This window comes from Phalacrocorax aristotelis, chromosome Z (assembly GCF_949628215.1).
Source record: "Phalacrocorax aristotelis chromosome Z, bGulAri2.1, whole genome shotgun sequence".
Taxonomy (NCBI): Eukaryota; Metazoa; Chordata; class Aves; order Suliformes; family Phalacrocoracidae; genus Phalacrocorax; species Phalacrocorax aristotelis.
The window spans coordinates 37,796,133-37,816,058 of NC_134311.1; the positions used below are offsets into that span (position 1 = coordinate 37,796,133).

The following is a 19,926-nucleotide window of genomic DNA, read 5'->3' on the forward strand; positions in this document are numbered from 1 at the left end:
TCCTGCCTTTGAAAGGTACCAATTTTGGGAAGACTTTACTATTTACTTCCCTTCAAAATCTGTGTACATGTACACACTTTGCTAAGGAAGTCTGGATTGGAACAGGAAGGTGAATTCTCATGAGGACTAACTCACAAGATGAGTTAAGAGCACCTCTTTTCCGTAAATATGGATGCAAAAGACCGGTAGGAAGAGACCTTCTTAAACTAGGCAGAATTTAGGTAATGAAGAGGGCATGCAGAAAGAGGAGAAAGCTGTTAAGAGGCTGAGCAAGTGCAAGCAGTATCCACAAAATACGCAGGTCACTTAATTTAGTGAGAAAGGTGGTTTCATGGTAAGGGAAGTAGAAGTTTTTCTTCTACAGGAAACCTGGTATGTGTCCATTTCCCACCTGCCATGGGTTTTTCCTGCTTCCTGTAATTTGTGATTCTGTTTCTCATGAGTAACCTGCTCTGATCTACAGCTTTTGAGGTATTTCTGATTTGCTACTTCGACTGGGCTGGTTAGTTTGGTAACACATACAGACTATATGGAGTTAGTTTTGGTACCTGGTGGTGCAGCAATATTGGTCTTCAGTTCTCCAATGAACAAGCAAGTGTCATTACATCCAGGGGTTATTCTGCAGCAGTTGCTTATATTGTACTGTTGCTGTGATTGCTCATGCCAACTCACCTATTTACCATTGCATTTCCCTGATGACTGCAGCACCCACCTCTTTAATTTAACTGGGTTCCATGGAATGCTAATTGCCACGTTCTCCCAGCTGCGGGAACGAGCTTTCCACGCCCGCTCGTGCGTCCTGCATTGGCAGGGCTGGCCGTGACGTAACGCTTTCGTCACCAGCAGCCTACTTGGCTACCCACGCTGCGCACAGGCTGCTGTGGGTCGCGCTCTCCCGCTACCGAGCGCGATTAACCACCCGACCGGTCCTTTGCTCCCTTCGTAACGGCCCCGCCCAGCCCTGCCGCGGCCGCTCCCCATCGGGGGGCGGGCCCGGGCTGCCGGAAGACGCGAGCGGGCCGGGAGCGAGGAGGCTTCAGCGCTGCTTCCTCCGCGGCACAATGGCGGGGCGGCGGTAGGCGACGAGCTGCCGGCGGTCGGTGAGTGTCCGTCTCTCGGCTGGGCGAGGCATTCCCCAGCAGCGGGCGGTGCCGCCGGTCCTCTCCTCTCTGCATGCCTCCCTCCCTCATGAGGTGCTCCCCTACCCCTTCCGGGCCTGGGCCGCGGCCCACCGGCCGCTGTGCCCCCCGCCTCCGCTGGGGAACTTCTGGGCCTTCGGCCGTCGTGAGGGTAGGGCGGGAGGAGGCTGGGGGCCTCCGTCAGCCGGTGGGAGGGCGGGAGGGAGTGAGGGGGGGAGGGGCTGCCGCGCCGGACGAAGGGGACCCCGGCCCACGTAGCGTGTTCATTGCGTGGTGGTGACGGAGGCCAGTACCGTCACGCCACCGTCTGGGTCCCGTGGGCAATTTGGCCGGCGATGCCCGCCGCTTCTGGCACGCGGGGAACCTTCCGTCGCGGGCGGGAGCCAGGGCGAGTGTAAACTTTGACTCTGTGCTCCCTTCCTAGCGCACGGAGTGTGTCATCATCCAGCCTGGCGGCTGGGTTTGGGCGTTGCTTCTGGGGTTGGCTCTATAAAACAAGCTGGTTTTAGGTCATTCTGAAGTTCTGACTTGATGGCAGTTTCTTTCCTAAAATAGTAGGTAAGTTCACTTTGTGCGTTTGAAGTTTTTCTCTCACCTCTTAGCTGGAGTAGCTGCATCCCCACAGTTGTACATAACTGGCTATGAATTCTGGTCTTCAGGACATGAGTCCTACTTGTTTTGTCGCTCATGTAAGAGCAGGAAACCTCTTCTGCTTTAGAGGAGGATGAACACTAAAAGCCTTTCGCCTATAGAAAGCAAACATTGAGGTGCCTAAGGGTGCCTTGGGGGCCTGCAGAAATAAAAAAAAAATTAAGAAAATCAAGTACCCTACTCTCATATTAAAGGCAACAGAAAGGCATTTCCTGCTGTTCAGGTGCTTCTTGTAAATGCCCTAGAGGCTTCTCAGCATTTGTAAGCACATGCATGTCTCTTTTGTTTGGTTGTATCTGTCTGTATTTAAACCCTAAAATGTTCAGTGTTGATGTGACTGCTCCTGCTTACATGTGTTTAGCCAGTCTCTTCCAGGTAACTCCCCCTTTCACAATCCCCACAGGTTTATGCTAACATTGGAGTTATAGCTCTCTGGGAATGTTTTACAATAAGAATGTGGATATGACCAAGTTGGGGGGGCAGGGGAGGGAGCAAATCGGTAGCCTAGATGTTTTAGAGAATACTAAGATAATATTAAATATGGGTGCCTAACACCCAGTAATGTGAGACCTCAGAATGCTGGCCTAGGTAAACCCAACATCGCCATTCCTCCTAAACCATGTCCTGAAGTGCCACATCTGCACGTTTTTTGAATACCTTCAGGGATGGTGACTCCACCACCTCTCTGGGCAGCCTGTTCCAATGCCTGACCACTCCTTCCTGAAAGAAGTGTTTCCTAATATCCAAGCTAAACCTCCCCTGGCACAACTTGAGGCCATTTTCTCTCATCCTATCACAAGTTACTTGAGAGCGACCCAAGTAACCAACACCCACCTCACTACAACCTCCTTTCAAGTAGCTGTAGAGAATGATAAGGTCTCAGCCTCCTCTTCTCCAGGGTAAACAGCCCCAGCTCCCTCAGCTGCTCCTCATAAGACTCATAAGGTTCTCCAGACCCTTCACTAGCTTTGTTGCTCTTCTCTGGACATGCTCCATCACCTCAGTGTCTTTCTTGTACTGAGGGGCCCAAAAACTGAACACAGTATTCAAGGTGCAGCCTCACCAGTGCTGAGTACAGGGGCACGATCGCTTCCCTACTCCTGCTGGTCACACTATTCCTGATACAAGCCAGGATGCTCTTGGCCTTCTTGGCCACCCAGGCACGCTGCTGGCTCATGTTCTGCCAGCTGTTAACGAACACCCCCAGGTTCTTCTCTGCTGGTCAGCTTTCCAGCCACTCTTCCTCAAGCCTGTAGCATTGCATGGGGTTGTTGTGCCCCAAGTGCAAGACCTGGCACTTGGCCTTGTTAAATCTCATACAGTTGGCCTCAGCCCATCCATCCAGCCTGTCCTGATCCCTCTGCAGAGCCTTCCTACCCTCGAGCAGATCAACACTCCTGCCCAATTTGGTGTCATCTGCAAATTTACTGAGGGCGCACCCAATTCCCTCATCAAGGTCATTGATAAAGATACTAAACAAGACTGGCTCCAAAACTGAGCCCTGGGGAACACCCCTTGTGACCAGCTGCCAAGTGCTTTTATCTTTTTCCCCAGAGAAGAGTACACCTGCCCAAGCCATGAGCTGCCAGCTTCTCTAGGAGGATGTTGTGGGAGACAGTGTCAAAGGCTTTGCTAAAGTTGAGGTATACAACATGCACAGCCTTTCCCTCATCTACTAGGCAGGTCACGTGGTCATAGAAGGAGATGAGGTTGGTCAGGTAGGACCTGCCTTTCATGAAGCTCTGCTGGCTGGGCCTGATCCCCTGGTTGTCCTGCACATGCCCGGTGAGCTCACTTGAGATGAACTGCTTCATAATCTTCCCCGGTAGATGAGATTTGCCTGACAGATGTATTGCTACTCTATTTCTACACCTCTATTTCCTCTGATCACAATTTTCATTCTTACCAAGGTGAACAGTGTCTACTGCGAGGGAAGAGGAGTATTCAAATTATGTAGAATGGCTTTGGGGCCATCCTTGTTATTGCCTCATACGTATTCTATATGCTGCAAAGTTCCTTCCGTCATTTTTCAAATGTACTTTCTTCCTGTACTGAGCTGAGATTCTGATGTGGACTCTTAAAAGTAATATTCTGTCCTAAAGGCATTTAGACCATAATGCCCAAAAAAGCCATAGGCTGTGTCTGCATTTTGTGAACCACTCATAGGTATTAGACATTTTAAGAGGAGAAACCTGGCTGAGTTTTGAACTGCCTTTTGTTTGTTTGGAGCAAATTTTGCTTTCCACCAAGTCTTGCCTTCCTTGATGGTATTACAGAGCCAGGGCTTTGATTCTTAAGATTTCCATAACAAATAATAACTAGTGTTTATCACATGAATAATTTTAAAATACAATTTTAAACTTTTTAATTTCTAGGTGGGAATCACTAAATTTAACAGCAATAACCATGGGAGATGCTGCAAAACCTTGCTTTGCCAAACAAAATAAGGAACAGGAAATTTTACGTCAAGAAGAATTAAGAGGAAGTCCCTTGCAGAAAGACTACCGAGCCATGGATGAATACGGAAATGGCCATAGCAATAAAATAGATACCAGCCTGCAAAAGAAAAAGGGGACACCGGGTCATTATGGAAGCAGTCCCAGGAGAGGGCCACGTAGTGTTTTGAGTACCCCAAATTCACTTAAAAACACAACTTACGGTCAGGGGTCAAAGTTAAGTGATACCCAAAGAGACCAAATGAAGAAGTGGGTATCTGATGACCACCGTGGCACTTCCGACAGCTGGAGAGAGTACAGACCTTTTGCCTGGATTCCTGTGCGTAGCAGGACAAGAAAAGACTCTTTTCATGAGGTTGAAGGCACTGGAAACAGAAATGTAAGACGACACCTTCAGGAGGACTTAATGAGTGAAGATGTGCCGGACATACAGAAAGGAGGCTCTGGTAATCGACACATTGTTTGTTATTACTTAGCTATCTGGTAAAGAGCATGAGAGGCTGGAGAAGTCCTTTATTAGTGTAAGCACTACTTAGCAACAACTAAAAGATCAGTGTGTTGTCAACATTATTTTCATACTAAATCCAAAACACAGTACTGTACAAGCTGTACAAGAAGAAAAATTAACTATCCCAGCCAAACACAGGACACTGTTAAAGCAAAAAATAATTTTTATTCTCACATATTGCAAACTATTGACTGTACTATACTGCAGCACTTTAAACAAACTGTTACAGTGAATGATACAGAACTTGTTCTATAAATTGTGTTGTCTTTGTACGTTAGTTTATAAATGGTAGGAGTAAGTAGATTGCAGTATCTGCGTAGTGTCCCTATGTGTGCTTTTCCAGGTACAATTTGACTGAGTCTGTCAAGGCTGATAAGGGTTGTTTCGGTTAAGTTGATACAGGGTAAGATTTTGGAGGTACCAGTGAGGTCTGTAACAGCATATCTTAATGAAGATTGAAAACAATGGCTTGTAGATATTGTGACAACTTAATACTAACAACAGTCGTGAAGCAATAACACAAAACTAATTCTCCGTGCATATTGAACTTCTCTATGGGCAAGTGGTACGAATAGTGAGAGTACAAGCCCTAAGTATTGAAATGCAAGAAAGAACAGGCTAAGGGAGAATAAAGTGATCAATATCGTAAGAGCTTCAGTGAACATAAGTGCTGGAAGGAAGTGTAAGTGGATCAAAGCAGAAAGAGGAAGCTTTAAAGGGAATGTAATTAGATAAAATAAGAAAGACTAAGGGACAGATGAGGTGTTGCTAACACAGAACAATTGCCTGTTAGCAAGAGATCTTTTCTTGTTTTGGTTAAGATTGGGGGCCAAAGACAGTATTGATCTGCCCCCCTGCTGAGAAGGAAAGCTATTACTGGTTGTTACCAGGATGTCCAGGAATGAAATGTCCTTTCACTTGATATCAGCTGTCCTGTGGCTAAAAAGATAAACTGTGAGCAGCTGCCCAACGTCTCTCATTGTTAGAAGTAAGTTGCACACTTAAGCAACACTCAGATGGGAGAGAGCGGAGTAGAATGCTGTCACAAGTTTGTTCTCGAATTTACTGGGTCTAATGAAGTTTGTTCTGTGAAACTTCAGGAACTCATTGAAGTAGATTTTTTAGAGCTACTGGCAATCATACCTGAGAACTTATTCAGAAGTGAACTACTGGCATATAGGAAGGGGCAAGTGTCTTTTAAAAGTGGAATTTAAAAGATGGTATGCAACTTTAATCTTGGGAATCTGTTCTGGAACAAATAATGTAACCTACTGTAAGTATTTGCAAGGTAACAAAACTGAGTAACAGTAAACATGGATTTGCCATGAAAAAAGTATGCCAAATCCTTGTAATTTATTTCTTTAAAACGGTGATCTGTCCCGTTTAGACATGGGAGAAACAGTTAGTAGATACTGCTAGTACTATTACTGGAGTACTTGACACACTCTTATGTGACAGTTCTGTAAGTAAACTAGAGGAAAATTCTCTAGATGAAATTAATACAAAAGACTTGCATAGCTAATTAGATAACTGTACTTGGAAAATACTTACCAAAGGTTTTGTCAAAATTATAGGAAGCATTAAGCAAGCATCTACAAGGGTTCTGTTCTGCTCAGTGTTTATTACGCTAATCTGATGATGAATTAAGACAGCATGCTTACTAATTGTTTTATTAAATTTGAATATGCTGTGGAGCTTGTAGAACTGAACGTGGAAAAGCAGGAAGGTAAATTAAAATAACTGCACAGTTGCAGAAATGACCTATATATAGGATGAAATACAAAAGAAATATGTGCAAAAGCCATTGCCAAGTACGAATGTCAACTGTGCAAATAACGGATGAAAAGTTATTGTAAAATAGTATTTTTCAAAGAATCTGAAATCATGGTGAATTAGAAGATGAGTAGTCAGTGTCATGGTGTTGTAAGGCATGAAAACAGACTCACAGCCTGAAGTACTCCTTTTTCTCTTAAGTCGTCGGTAATTCATTTGCCAGTACTAAGCCAGATGTAGTAATCTGGCTTGTGTGTTCCCTATAGATGGGACACAAAGCAATGGGCCTAGAACTAAGCAAGAAAGGTTCAGATGGTAAAGCCAGTGAAGTACTGGAGCAGTTGCCTAGATATATACCTGAAGACCTGTAAGGACAGGTCAGGTGATCATTACTCAGAATTGACAAAGTTCATTTCATCTTGCTGCGAAGCACACACATGGCATAGCTCACCTCTTGAGGTCCCTTCAAAAGCACTACTTCCTTGTCAAGTGGCAAACAATTACTAAAAATGTTTCTTTTAGCATTTCATTCTCCTTGAAACCTTTTATGCAGTTGTCCCTTTCATCTGCTTCTTTTTGCTGTAGCAAATAAAGGAGTTACCAGATCTCCAACGCACTGATTTTTCTGCAGGAGCTTTAACTTTAACTTGCCTTTAGTACTTTATCTAGTCATTACCTATAATTAGATGTTCACTGCTGTAACTACCAAATATTAGAAGCATTTATTTGTTATGTAATTTTTTAAAGTTACACAGTGGTTACAGAAATAATTGGTAAGTAGGTAGTTGTCACACACTTTCTTGCAAAGACGTTCACTCAGTACACATTTTTCTCAAAGTTCTGTCTACACTGATCACTAAAAATGTGGTTAAATGATTGTAGTGGATCTCAGGAGTTTGAGCAGGAGAGTCAGCATGTAAAATAGAAGGGTTGTGTAAAGTTCAGAGACTCAGACTTCTCTTTCTGCTCCTTGGAGCTTCCTTTGGAGTACCATCTCTGCAACCTATCCTTAGTTCTGTTTATTCCAGCATAAACTTGTGCTGCTGCTGAAAGAAAATTCATTACCATTCTTGTCCTGTTCACAACACTAGGGCATGCATCCTGCTTAGTGAACTGAATCAAACAACTGGTTAAAAATACACAACCAGGCTATTTCCCTTTTGCCAATTAGTAGAGACAAAAATTGTGGTCATAGGAAAGAAACTTTGTAAATCTATTCGGTAGAGCAGTTGTGGTTTATGATAGGGGGTTTAGAGTCTAAGGAAGTTGCCTAAACTGTCTCAGAACCAGGGAACTTCAGAAATTCCATGCATCTGGATGTCCTGCATAGCTGTTCAAGTGAAAGGTAAGATGTGATGTAAAGTCACGTGTGAAAATCCGGCCTGTGTATATTCATTCCTGAGATGGTTTTTACAGATATTCTTTGGAATGGTAGCAATCCCTGTGTCAAAATAATGCAAAGTTTGATTAAAAGTAGAAGTGGTATTTACATTCATTTGCTCCAGAACTTTTGCTGTAAACATAACAAGCTTTCTAAGCATGTTTATTTTGCCAGTTATATAGCTTTATTAAGCACTGTGTGCAAATACTTAGCAAGTGCATTATTTATTGACCTCTGCAGCCAATAGGGGTTATTTTTTTTCCACCTGTCAATTTAATAATAATGTGAAGGCAATACTGATGCATATGGTGTAATTGAAAGCAAGTAGCACTAATAGGCAGTTACTTCTGGTGATAATAAATTGTTGTTGTCAGCTAAGCCATGACAGTGCTATATCATAGCACTGTTAGTTCTTATAAATCATTGAGATCGGCCTGCACTTACTAAATCTGTGATATTTGTAATGGCCTTTGGGTCAGTTCACTTCCTAGCTTGTTTGTCGACCTAAGCCTGACCAGGCACCCTGAAATCTTTGGATATATTCTACCTTTTCATTACAATGACATACAGGTATGTCTCAGCTAGGCAGCGGAAGCTATTGCATTTAGGTTTATTTTTTTGCCAGTTCTAACAAAGCTATCTAAATAAGGTCAGTGACTTCAAAAGGACAAATTAGTGGTTTTTTAGTAGTTTAGAACAAAGGTACTATAGGTTATGACATAAATATGCATGCCTGCTATTACCAGACTTGCACAGAACAGGTTATGAAATCATGCAGGGTGGATGCATTGTATCTTTGACTTGCCTATATATAGAATGGTAATTAAAGAAAAAAAAAAAAAAAAAAAAACAAAACAAAATGCTGTGTGGTACTCTGAAGTTATTTGACATATGTGCTTTCATAACTCTTTATAAGAAATGAAGAAGCTTAGGAAACCAAGAAGATCAAGAGGAACTAGAAGAGATGAGTATGATCAAGATCAAGTGGATGGTCCAGTCATAGATGAATCTGTGCTGTCGGCAAAAGAACTTCTAGGGTTGCAACAAGCTGAAGAACGATTGAAGCGAGACTGCATTTATAGACTGAAGAAGGTGCCACTGTCTTTACTTGTACAGTCCTTTCCTATTTTTTTCCTTTAAATACAACATAGAGGGTACGCTTTGGGCAATTTCTTTGACTGTAGCTAGAAAGTCTAGTTACAGAATTGATATAATGTACAAAATGGATGCTGTTAATGAACTGCAAGAGAAGGCAGGTTATCACTTGGTTTTTTACTCTAATAAATCTTTATTTGGCAGCAGTTTAAGCACAAAAAATGGCTGTTCCTTTAGTTCATGTATTAACATCAAATCACTAGATGTTGGGGCAGTTGACCAGAAAAGTTTTGTTTTATGTTTTTTTAGTTAATATACTCTTTGATGGGCATTGGGTATTTTCCACTGTAAAAGACAAGGTGTTCGGCATGACTGACCCAGTGCCACCATTCTTCTGGCATTGTATTTGATATGCAAACTTTTTGACAGTAAAGATGGAGTTAGAAGAGCTAAAGTGAGTATTTCTGGACTTCAGAGTCACAGTCATTCAACTTATCAAGGGAACTCAATGAAGTGAGGGTACTATCTTTCTATATTTTAGGGTTTTTTACTGTCTTTATTTTAGCAACCTCGAAGCTACCCATCAGCGAAATATACCTGCAAATTGTGTGATGCTTTGATTGAGTCGGTGGCTTTTGCTCATAAGCATATTAAAGAGAAAAGACACAAGAAAAGCCTAAAGGTGAGTTAAGGACAAGAAAAAATATAAAATGCAGATTTATGAAACTGTCCTCACCCTACTAATGACAGTGAAACTGCACTGCTTCTAAAATCATCCAGCATTTATTTTTTACATCTTTTTCAAAACTGTTATGTAGTGATACTGGTAAAAAGAGTAAAAGTGGGACCTGGACTTTGCTTCTGCCCTCAGCTTTGGAATTTAATTTTGTACTTTTTCCTGCCTATTATTATTAAAAGAGGTCCTTATTTAAAGTATAAGTCAGTAATATTTTGTTCTTGGTGACTGAAGTATAATAAAAAAGCTGTACCAACTGACTGTTCTGTTTTGCTGTTGTCTATAAGAAGAATTAGAGTAGTTATGTGTATTCCTCTTAGTGTGTATTTCATTGGCATATTTCAACAATGAAGAGTTTTGATCAAGTCCAGAGCAACGAGGACTAGCAATAAGCAAATACAGTTGGTATGGCAGAATTAGAAATTATAACCTATATGTCAGGGTGAATATTTAAGGTCAGAAATACTGTAAATGAAATTAAGAACTCCTGGACTATTACAGACTTGTTGATATTTAAAGGAAATGGGTTTGTTTTGAACATAAACATCTAAATAACTTCTAGTGTAACCTTAATTTTACTTTCCGTATTTTTAATTAAATGTCTTCTGTTCCTTCTACTTTCTCAGCTTGAAGTGGACAAAAATGTTTGTCTTCTCCAGTTTTCTGTTTCTTCCTCTTTAACTCCTACCGTTTCCCACTTCATAGGCGATGAAAGAATTGGTGAATATTTTTAATGTTCCAAATACATGTGTATATATACCTCTGCACATTACTGAAGCCTCCTGGAATGTTTAATTCTTTATACCTGTCACAGTTTCTCTCTTGATATTCCTGCTTCCAGTTACCTCCGCTGTCTGGAAAACCTGTGGTGGTGTTACTTGGGATGAGTTGCAGGCATTCATTCTAGCACACTAAGCAGCACAAGAAAATCCTTAAAATGTCAAATCTTATTATCTTTAAAGGAAAAGCAAGAAGAACAGCTGCTGACCGCTCTGCCTCCTCCAACGCCTTCCCAGATACAAGCTATTGGTGTTGCTATTGAAAATGTAGTGCAGGAGTTTGGCTTAAGTAATGAAGATCTAGAAGAAAGGCTCAACATCAAAACAGTAATGGAAAACTTACTGCATCAAAAATTGCCAGGTATTATTTGCAATTTGTTTAAATTCTGGAAAGCCAACTTTGAAAGAAAAAAGAGATAACAGCTTATAAATTAAAAGCTTAAATAAACCTTGGCTAGCTAAATTCTAAAAGAGTATATTTAGTCAGGAGTCTGTTGAACAACATGATATGGCAATATAACCCTGTATTAGAATTAAGTTACAATGGTGGTCATGACCCAAACAGACCTGTAGTAAAAAGTGGAGATGAACAGGGCATGGGAGGCATTTAACCTTCATGATAAGCCTTTTCTAGCAACAGCATGGAAGGCAGGATTTACTAACATGGGTCTGTGCTGTTGGAATACCTTTCTTCATTTTTCTGTGGTTATCAAAAGTAGGTGCAGGTTTGAGATATACTGACAATGCCATAAAGTAACTACAGACTTAGATTAGGTATAGAGTAAATGCAGTATAATTCTTTTTGTTGCAGAGTGCTCATTAAGATTGTATGGCTCCTCCTGTAGCAGATTTGGTTTCAAAACTTCAGACATAAACATAGATATCCAGTTTCCTGCCAATGTAAGTAAGATCATTTTATTAAGTATGCCTAAGTGGTTTTAAATGTTTGCATCTCTATGTAGATTACAGTTTAAGTATAACTTACAGTGTACTAGTAGCACTTCCTATTAAAATGCATTGGGTAAATCAGAGTTACCACATTAAAATAGTCTTAAAATAGCATTCCTTGCTTCATACACCAGTAATGGTCAGGATATATAATACAGTTTTGTGTGTTATCAAATCTTCCTTCTGAAAAATTGAAAACACTTAAAACATCTGTACTACTAGCAGTCCTATGAGATAGATCATTATTTATTTTCTCTTACAGCTGGATTTAATGGCACTTCCATTATCTTGTTTCTGTACTGATACATGCACATCAGAGTTTTTGATTGCTAGGTTATCTTACATCATTTATATGTGAAGTAATTTAATGTCTTGATTTGTCATGCTAGTTGTTTTTATACATCTTAGTGCTTGAACATTGAAAAGCAATTTAGGACTGTGAAAAGCTTTTGATTCCATACTTAAACTTGTTCCTGCTGTAGCTGATATGGCAGTCTCGTAGTTTACCATGGAAACAAAGATGGAAATGGCTTAGGGAAGAAGAATGATCCAAGTTCATAAAGTGCATATAATTTAAAAACACTATGATTCCAATCTTTGATGTGAGGTAGATCTACCATGTCAGAAGGCAGTTATATTGAAGCACACTGAAATAGTATTTATGTTGGTGTTTTTTTCATAAGAGTCCTTGATAGAGGTAAAAATAGCTTTACTTACAGTTACTTGAGGACTATTTTTATTTTTTTTTTTTCAAAATAAGCAGAGTTGGTGTTTGTTTTAATACAATTTAGCAATAAGCAAGCACTAAGAGCAGTTTTTTCTCAGTTGCTGTTATTTTGTTTCCTTCTTGCTGCCCTCTCTGGAAGGTTTTTCTTCCAAGAAAAAGTGGACTAGGGATGGTGTTATAAAATTCTTTTGAGTTGTGGGAAATCACCTTTATGACAGGTATGAAAACAGCTTTATTATTCTTATTGACAGATGAGTCAACCAGATGTTCTCTTACTTGTGCAAGAAAGTCTCCAGAACAGTGGTAAGAAAAAATTGCTGCATTCTCAATTCTGTTAAACTATTACTGCTTAGTATTGCTGAATTCTACCTCTGTTGAGCAGGTGGAACATGCTTTCAATTTTTAGAAACGTGAGACTGAAAAATACTGCAGGAAATTATACATTGGCAGAACTAACTTTGGTTTTGTATTCAATTTTATTACTATCGAAGTCCCATTATTTGTGCTGATATAAGAAATTCCTAGTGGGAGGTTTTCTTCTACATCGTAAGTGAAGATGTCATTAAACTTAAGGGAGGCTGTGCTGCCTTTCTTTCCCCAGACTGCTCTATTAAGCATGTGTAGTATAGGAAGTAGCCTAAGCTCTTCTAACGTGATCAGAAAGTTAGTAACATACTTTCAGATTGTGGTCTCTTTTCCTTTAATTATGTGCCTGTTAATGCAGCGAGGGCAAGTACAAATGACTGCAAACAGCCACATATTTTTTTTCAGGTAACAAATACAACTCTATGAATCAATACAGGCAAGTAAAGTTTAAGATCTTAAAATAATGCACTTACTCAAACCCATTCAAGCATATGCACGCAAAAAAGTGACAAGTGGGAAAGAAGCTCTGTCCTTTTAAATGCAGATTGCAAAAATAGCTTTACTACTTTCTTGCCTTGCTTTATTCCTGCAGCTGGGAAATCAGACCATATGGTTCCAAACATGTATATTAAACATGCATATATTTACTGACCCACATTTTTCTCATTGTCGCCCCCACCCCCCCATTGTATGTGCATCTTCTTGTCTGGTCAAATGACCATTATAGTCTTTGAGAATGGGGTTATTGTTCAGCCAGACTGGAGGAATGACAGCCCAGACCCCATAAGAAGTTGAGACCTCTAATGTGTTTCAAAAGCACAGAGTTAACATCTTGTGCAAAGTGTTTTTCTGTGAGTCAGGTGATACAGGGACAGAGCATTATGCGTTTGAGGTACCCCAATGGCAAAAAGCAAGACATTTTTCCAAAAAGTCAGGTATCCAAATGGCTAGGTTATGTCAAGAAAACCTTGTCATTTCAGGATTTTTGTGTTGGGTATCTAAAATTGTTTCATAGTTTCCTTTACCTGTCGCAGTGAAACAGTGAAGCATCAAAAAATAACCGTGCTTTGGATCAATAAACTCAACTTGGAGAAAGGACTGCAGTGCCTTCTGCACTTTTTTAGTGTTAAGATAAAAATGTAGCTGAATTGTATTTGGAAACCTATGTAAAGAATAAGGGGGGGGAGGGGGGAAATCAAGTGTAGCAGGGAGACATGACATTATGTCAGTAAGCCTGTTCTATACTTACATAGAGCAGTTCTAGATTACCAGGGAAAATCCACTTGGATATTTTCTTTCTGTCCAGTACTGATCTAGCACTCAGTTTTCTTCATCTTTGACACTAACATTGTTTTACAGATGTCATTGGTCTGCCTGGATTACTAAAGCAAGCATTTATCCAAAATATGCCCACTTAATTATACCTACTGTGTATATGAATTTTGAAAAGTTCCTTATTTCTTGAGTATCTTCCTAACAGTGCTTATCACAGAGTATAGACCATACTTTTCCCATCACATACAAAAAACTTGCTTTAAAAGAGTGACAGGATTAATCTATTGGATGTTCCTATTAATTTGTCTCAAAATTAGTTATTTTATTAAGAAGTGGAGGTTCTAACTGTACTCCTTTAGTCACATCCAATTCAACATATTTTTTGCCGACACTATGCTTAATGTGGCTTCTTTTTCCTTCTTCCTCCTAGAATCTTTTACGGAAGTTGACGCAGATTTCCATGCTAGAATACCAGTGGTGGTGTGCAGAGAAAAGCAAAGGTCTCAGTTGTCACTTTGTGTGTTCTAATAGTATATAGCAATGTAAATTGTATGTACCAACATCTGAAAAATGTTTCTGTACTGAATTATTACAGTTCCATGGATCTTGAAACACAAACTAATACTCATGGGCAAGTCATTCCTAGCCTAGAATAAGAGGGTAAGGGTTGTTCTGTCCTCAGCTGTGTATTTCCCAATCCCTTCAACCATTACGGCTTCCAGCATGTACCCTTACCCTTCCATTTGGGATTACTGCTTAAGCAGAAACCTTCCTTCTTCCTAGGTAATGTGGATACCGTATTAAATTATGGGTTTCTGTAAGGCAAGATCAGCTTGCTTAGCTTCACTAGTATATTGAGAACAAGTGAAAGACATTTTATTTTGCCCATTTAATGGATATCACTTAAGATTCATGAAACGTTCTATAAACAGCTACTGATTCAGAAATGTTAGTAGTTATTTGCTGCTAGAAAATGTTTCTTGTGCTGTGGAAACAGCAAAGAAACTGTATTCTGACGGTATGGGAAGATGTTTTTGATTCATAAAGGAAATTAGTATTGTAATTTTTTTTATTCAGTGAATTAATATAATTAGAAACAAATACTTAAATTTTAATTGTATTTTAAAACCCTTTTACAAAAAACTATAATGCGTATATTCTCAACCTAACCATAAATCAAATTGGTTTTCTATGCTTCTTTTAATGTAGATACAGTGTCTTTGAGAGGCTGTTAAGTCTTTCCTTACAGCCTTCTGGTACACTGTTTTGTGAGATGTCATCTGAACTATGTCTGTTCTTACAAAACCTCCAAAATATTTTACTTTGTTTCTTTTTTTGGGTTTTAGTGGCCTTATTTGTAAAGTGAGTGCAGGGAATGAGAATGCTTTTCTGACAACAAACCATTTGGCTGCACTTGGAAAACTGGAACCTACTGTAGTACCTTTAGTGATTGCCTTCAGGTACTGGGCAAAGGTAAAAGTCATTTTTATTCCCCCATCTGTGAATAAATATTGAATGAACATTGATGATATGCTGGTAAGACTCTAGGTGTGGTTTAGAAAACTGCCGTTGAAACCGTCTTTAGAAAAAGAGCTGGAAAAAGGATAGCTGAATTTTTGATAAATTGTAAATTTTATAAATGGTATAACTATCGTTTGTATTATAAAGTTCCACTAAATTTCAAAAGTCAAATTTTAACCTTCAGCCAGTGGCATGCAGACACAAGTATCCTGCTCCGTTACCAACAAGTCAGAGGAATGTATATGAAATGGAATTACCAGTTTCCTAAAAACTTAATCCATCATGAAAAAATGAAAGAAAAAGCTGCTTGTTTCCATATGTAGGTGAAAACTTCCTTGTGAATTAAAATAATGTGTTCCAAAACTTCGTGTGTCTGCAATTAAAATACAATTTAAGAAAAAATTGAAAAACTTTTGGCTTGTGCTGTATCTATGTAAAATGACTTATTTTTTCAAATGTTCTGTATGCTGTCTGTTTTGCCAGTCTGTATCCTATTGCTCTTACATTGAAAATATTATGGTAATAACATGACTCCAGTAAATATGGAGGCCTTGAAAACAAAGTCCATCTCACAAGAGGTCAAAGATATCTGAGTTTCTGTCAGTATGTAATGTGACAGACTTCTGAACAGTAATTAAGAATATCTTCCACAGTATCACGTGAGACTTTAATAACTGCACAATTTATTTTTACAGCTGTGCTGTGTTGATCGTCCTGAAGAGGGAGGCTTGTCACCTTATGTGTTCACTTTAATGGTTATTTTCTTTCTACAACAGAGGAAAGAGCCTTTTCTACCTGTCTATTTGGGATCATGGGTATGTGTATTAATACAATGAATAGTATGAATGAGAGGACCGGTATGTAACCTGTCAGCTTCTTGCTAATCTGAGCAAGCTATAAGCCAGCCATTTCTGCAGGAATTCAGAAAGAACATGAATTCAGTCAGACTACTACTAACCTTTGTATGCTTGGCTGTAAGGATGCAACTCACAATCCTAGTCATTGAATTAAGTGCTCTGTTGCCCCTGTTGTAAGGAGAGCTGGGCATTAAATAATGCACATAACAACCTGCTTCCTCATTTCTTCAGCCTTTCTTCCAGTCTCCTGAGAGCTCTGAATTCACATAGCTACATCCCAAAACAATGTCTTGAATTTTGACATCTAATTCTTCGAAATGTAGACCACAGTTGGGGAGCACAGTGATGTGGTATCTGCCCAAGGGATCAGACCTAGGGTTATAGAGCATGTATTTCTTGGGTCTAGAAGCTGAAATGCATCTTAATATCAGAAGTTGTAGTATGGACACAAATCCAGAATCCAGTTCTCCAGGACACCATTCAGGTGTTCTATTCATGGCACCCATTTTTGTTCCTACAGTCACCTGTTATATTTAGTATGCACGTTCTAGTTTCCATAACCAATTACATGAGCCTGGCAGTTAACGATTTCCGTCAGTACATGACTGACGCATTCCCAAAGCTTCTCCACTCTCTGCACTGAATGAGAGAGAAGTCCTATACTATATGGCCTTATAATGAAAAAATATGTATTTATGCTTGTGTAATGTGCAAAGACAAGGTTCTGTGGCACATGGATACCCTTCCAAAAGCACTAAACTCTTTAAAGTTTTTTTGTAGAGAAGCCTGGAATAGCTATTTTTAAACTTTGTTCTGTTTTAATTTGGCTTACTGCCATGGAGGGGGAGGAGATGTAAAGCTCACATGGTGTTTAGCTGTATGTTTCTTTTTCTGTTTCCGTTAGATTGCAGGATTCTCGTTAAACAAATTAACTAATTTTCATCTGAAAGAAGTCGAGGATGATGCTGTGGTTTGGGAGCATATCCCCACTGATAATTCTGATTTGCCACAAGAAACTTCACCTAGAAGGGGCAAGGTCTGAACCATTTAATTTCTTTCTGTGGTAGTCGAACAGTCATTGCTGTTCTTGAAAAAAGAACTTTCTATTTTTATTCTGTTTTTATATTGCAAAACCACAAGCTGAACTGTGAGACTGCATGACTGCTTGATACCATGCTTACTATGCTTATCTCTTGGTGCTAAGAACCTAGCAGGGAACTAGGTGTTATTTCAAACTCTTTGATAAGACGCTGGGTTTTAATCTGTCAGGGGAGAATATAGTTTGAAGAGTTGAAGCTATTTTATCTCGGGATTAGGTTAACCATATGATTACTAATTAATTACAAATTATTTATTTTATAACAACTTTGCAAAAATAAACATCACTGATTGCATGTTTGACAGTTAAATACAGCTTAGGCTTTGCTAAAAATCAGTTATATGATCCATTCTGTTCAATTGGATTAGAAGTGATATTTTCTTGGAAATTTATAAATTATGGCATAAACGTTTAAATAGCAATTGTTATTAATTATTGATCCTATACAATCTGAGTTTATACTATATCTTCCAGTTTTTTAATTGCAGTTCTTATTGCAATTGCAGGAGTACAGAAGCAACTATCAATTCTATAATACTACATTACAGATGAAATTCAAGGAAGTGTAACTACACACCTGTGCATTAAATACTATTTCAGTTTTTCTTCTGTAATCGACAGGTTCCCTTAGTATTTGGTTCAGGACAGCAGTGTCCAGCACCTGCTGGTCAGCTCTGGGTAGAACTGCTTCGTTTCTATGCCTTGGAGTTCAATATGGCTGATTTGGTTATTAGCATACGACTCAAAGAAACAGTGTCTCGTGAATCAAAGGACTGGCCTAAAAAGCGCATTGCTGTGGAAGGTATATGTATCAACAAACTTCAAAGACCTGTTACTTTAATTTTCTATGGTACTGTCTTGGTTATTGACATTGTGTGTAATAACTTAGAATTTTTCAATATTGGACTGTGATTCCCAAAAATATAGTAGAATGTTCTGAAAAAAATTAGTGTAAGCAATATTTGTCTTGAGTACTTTTTCCAATGTTATCAAAAGTAATTAAGTGGACCTTAAAATTGTCTTCAGCACAATTTGTAGATCTTACATCCCTACACAACGTTTTAAAGTAACTAAATCCAAATTCTGTAATTTCGTGTATTCTTCTTTTAAAAAATTAAATCCTGCAATGCTGGCTCACTTCTTATTTCTTCTAGACCCATATTCAGTCAAAAGGAATGTGGCAAGAACTCTGAACAGCCAGCTAATGTATGAGTATATTCTTCACTGCCTGAGAGCGACTTACAAGTATTTCGCCTTGCCTCACAAAAAAAGTGCAAAATTCAGCAAAAAATACTCTCCAAATGCCAATGGAGAGAAATCCCAAATGCTGGACCATGGAAAAGGTGCTATAAAGCATGAAAATTCTGAGTTGCGAAACTTGGATAGTAGAACAAATACAGCCGTAGTGGAAGATTGCATAACGGAGACTACAGATACATCCCAGGCACATAGAATTGATCCCTCAAAACTGTGTGATGGCTCAGCAAGCTTCACAGAAGAACAACTGGCTGCTGACAGATGTAATCTGGGAATTGCCCATGAAGATTCAGACCGTATAACTGAGGAATTTATTTCTGGAAATAATGAGGATTTTAAACCAAGATGTGAAGAGACAGAGAATGGAAATGAAGAGGAAGAGGAGGAGGAAGAGGAAGAACATGAACAAGAAAAAAGATGGCATAATATCTTGATGCCTGAGCAGGGAATAGATGAAGACAGTGATAGTGGAGATCTCCCTGTTACAGTGAATGAGCATGATACAGAGACATGTAGTACTTCAGACTTAGAAGGTTTTCAAAACGCTGCACTTACAGAGGGTGATGAGTTTGGCTTAGAGTGCAGTGGTATAATGGATGACAAGATTGACATTGATGAGGAGAGCACCGAAGGTACTGATGAAATGGATGAATCCCCAGAAAAATTCTTACATTTGGCACAGGGTCAAATATGCCAAATTAGTCATTCGGATGATGATGAGGAAGAGGAGGAAGAACCAAATCTTCTAAACCAGAGAGAGTGTGGTGTTACCATCAGAGCTGGAGATGAGCTAGATAACACATACACTGGGTCTGGTGATGACGATGCACAGTCAGAGGAAGATGATCATTTTTCCATCGCCAATAAATATGAGGACAAACATGTTGAAGAAAATGTGGATGAACTTCTGAGGGTCAATTTGAGTCAAGAGGATCTTACTGAGAAGGGAAGCCTTTTTGAAGAGAGCACAGCAATAGAACAGTGTTTAGAATCTGAACTCTTTTATGAATTCAGTAAACCAGCTTTTACAAAGGGCAAGGTAAGCAAGCTCTATCAGAACATAAACAATATGTTTATATTCTAATATCAGTTATGTGAAAGTGTTGCTCAAAATCATTTTATCATTATAGTTTTTAAAGCCAATCTTCCTTTCTGTTCCTTCAGTCTCCAACAGTAGTATGTAGCCTGTGCAAACGGGAAGGTCATTTAAAGAGGGATTGTCCAGAAGACTTCAAGAAAATTGAGCTTGACCCACTGCCACCATTGACACCCAAATTTTCAGTTATTCTAGACCAAGTTTGTGTCCAATGTTACTGTAAGTTTTTTCTTTTGAACATTGTGCGGTAGAAAAAGAATTG

General features: G+C 39.3%; 1 protein-coding gene across 2 annotated transcripts in view; it reads left to right on the forward strand.

Moving 5' to 3' along the window:
- Positions 1-991: 991 nt before the first annotated feature.
- Positions 992-19,926, forward strand: part of TUT7 (terminal uridylyl transferase 7) — a 37,066-nt gene continuing 18,131 nt past the window's right edge. Inside the window, exons 1-14 of one of the 2 annotated variants that reach the window (XM_075079409.1) lie at positions 992-1,100; positions 4,166-4,692; positions 8,825-9,000; positions 9,569-9,685; positions 10,702-10,879; positions 11,330-11,418; positions 12,445-12,496; positions 14,265-14,334; positions 15,181-15,307; positions 16,051-16,170; positions 17,117-17,248; positions 17,933-18,113; positions 18,466-19,607; positions 19,733-19,883. In XM_075079409.1, coding sequence (XP_074935510.1) covers positions 4,197-4,692; positions 8,825-9,000; positions 9,569-9,685; positions 10,702-10,879; positions 11,330-11,418; positions 12,445-12,496; positions 14,265-14,334; positions 15,181-15,307; positions 16,051-16,170; positions 17,117-17,248; positions 17,933-18,113; positions 18,466-19,607; positions 19,733-19,883 — 3,031 coding nt within the window. In that variant the 5' untranslated portion in view covers positions 992-1,100; positions 4,166-4,196. The remainder of the gene's footprint in view (positions 1,101-4,165; positions 4,693-8,824; positions 9,001-9,568; positions 9,686-10,701; positions 10,880-11,329; positions 11,419-12,444; positions 12,497-14,264; positions 14,335-15,180; positions 15,308-16,050; positions 16,171-17,116; positions 17,249-17,932; positions 18,114-18,465; positions 19,608-19,732; positions 19,884-19,926) is intronic. The other variant, XM_075079410.1, reaches the window with a different exon arrangement.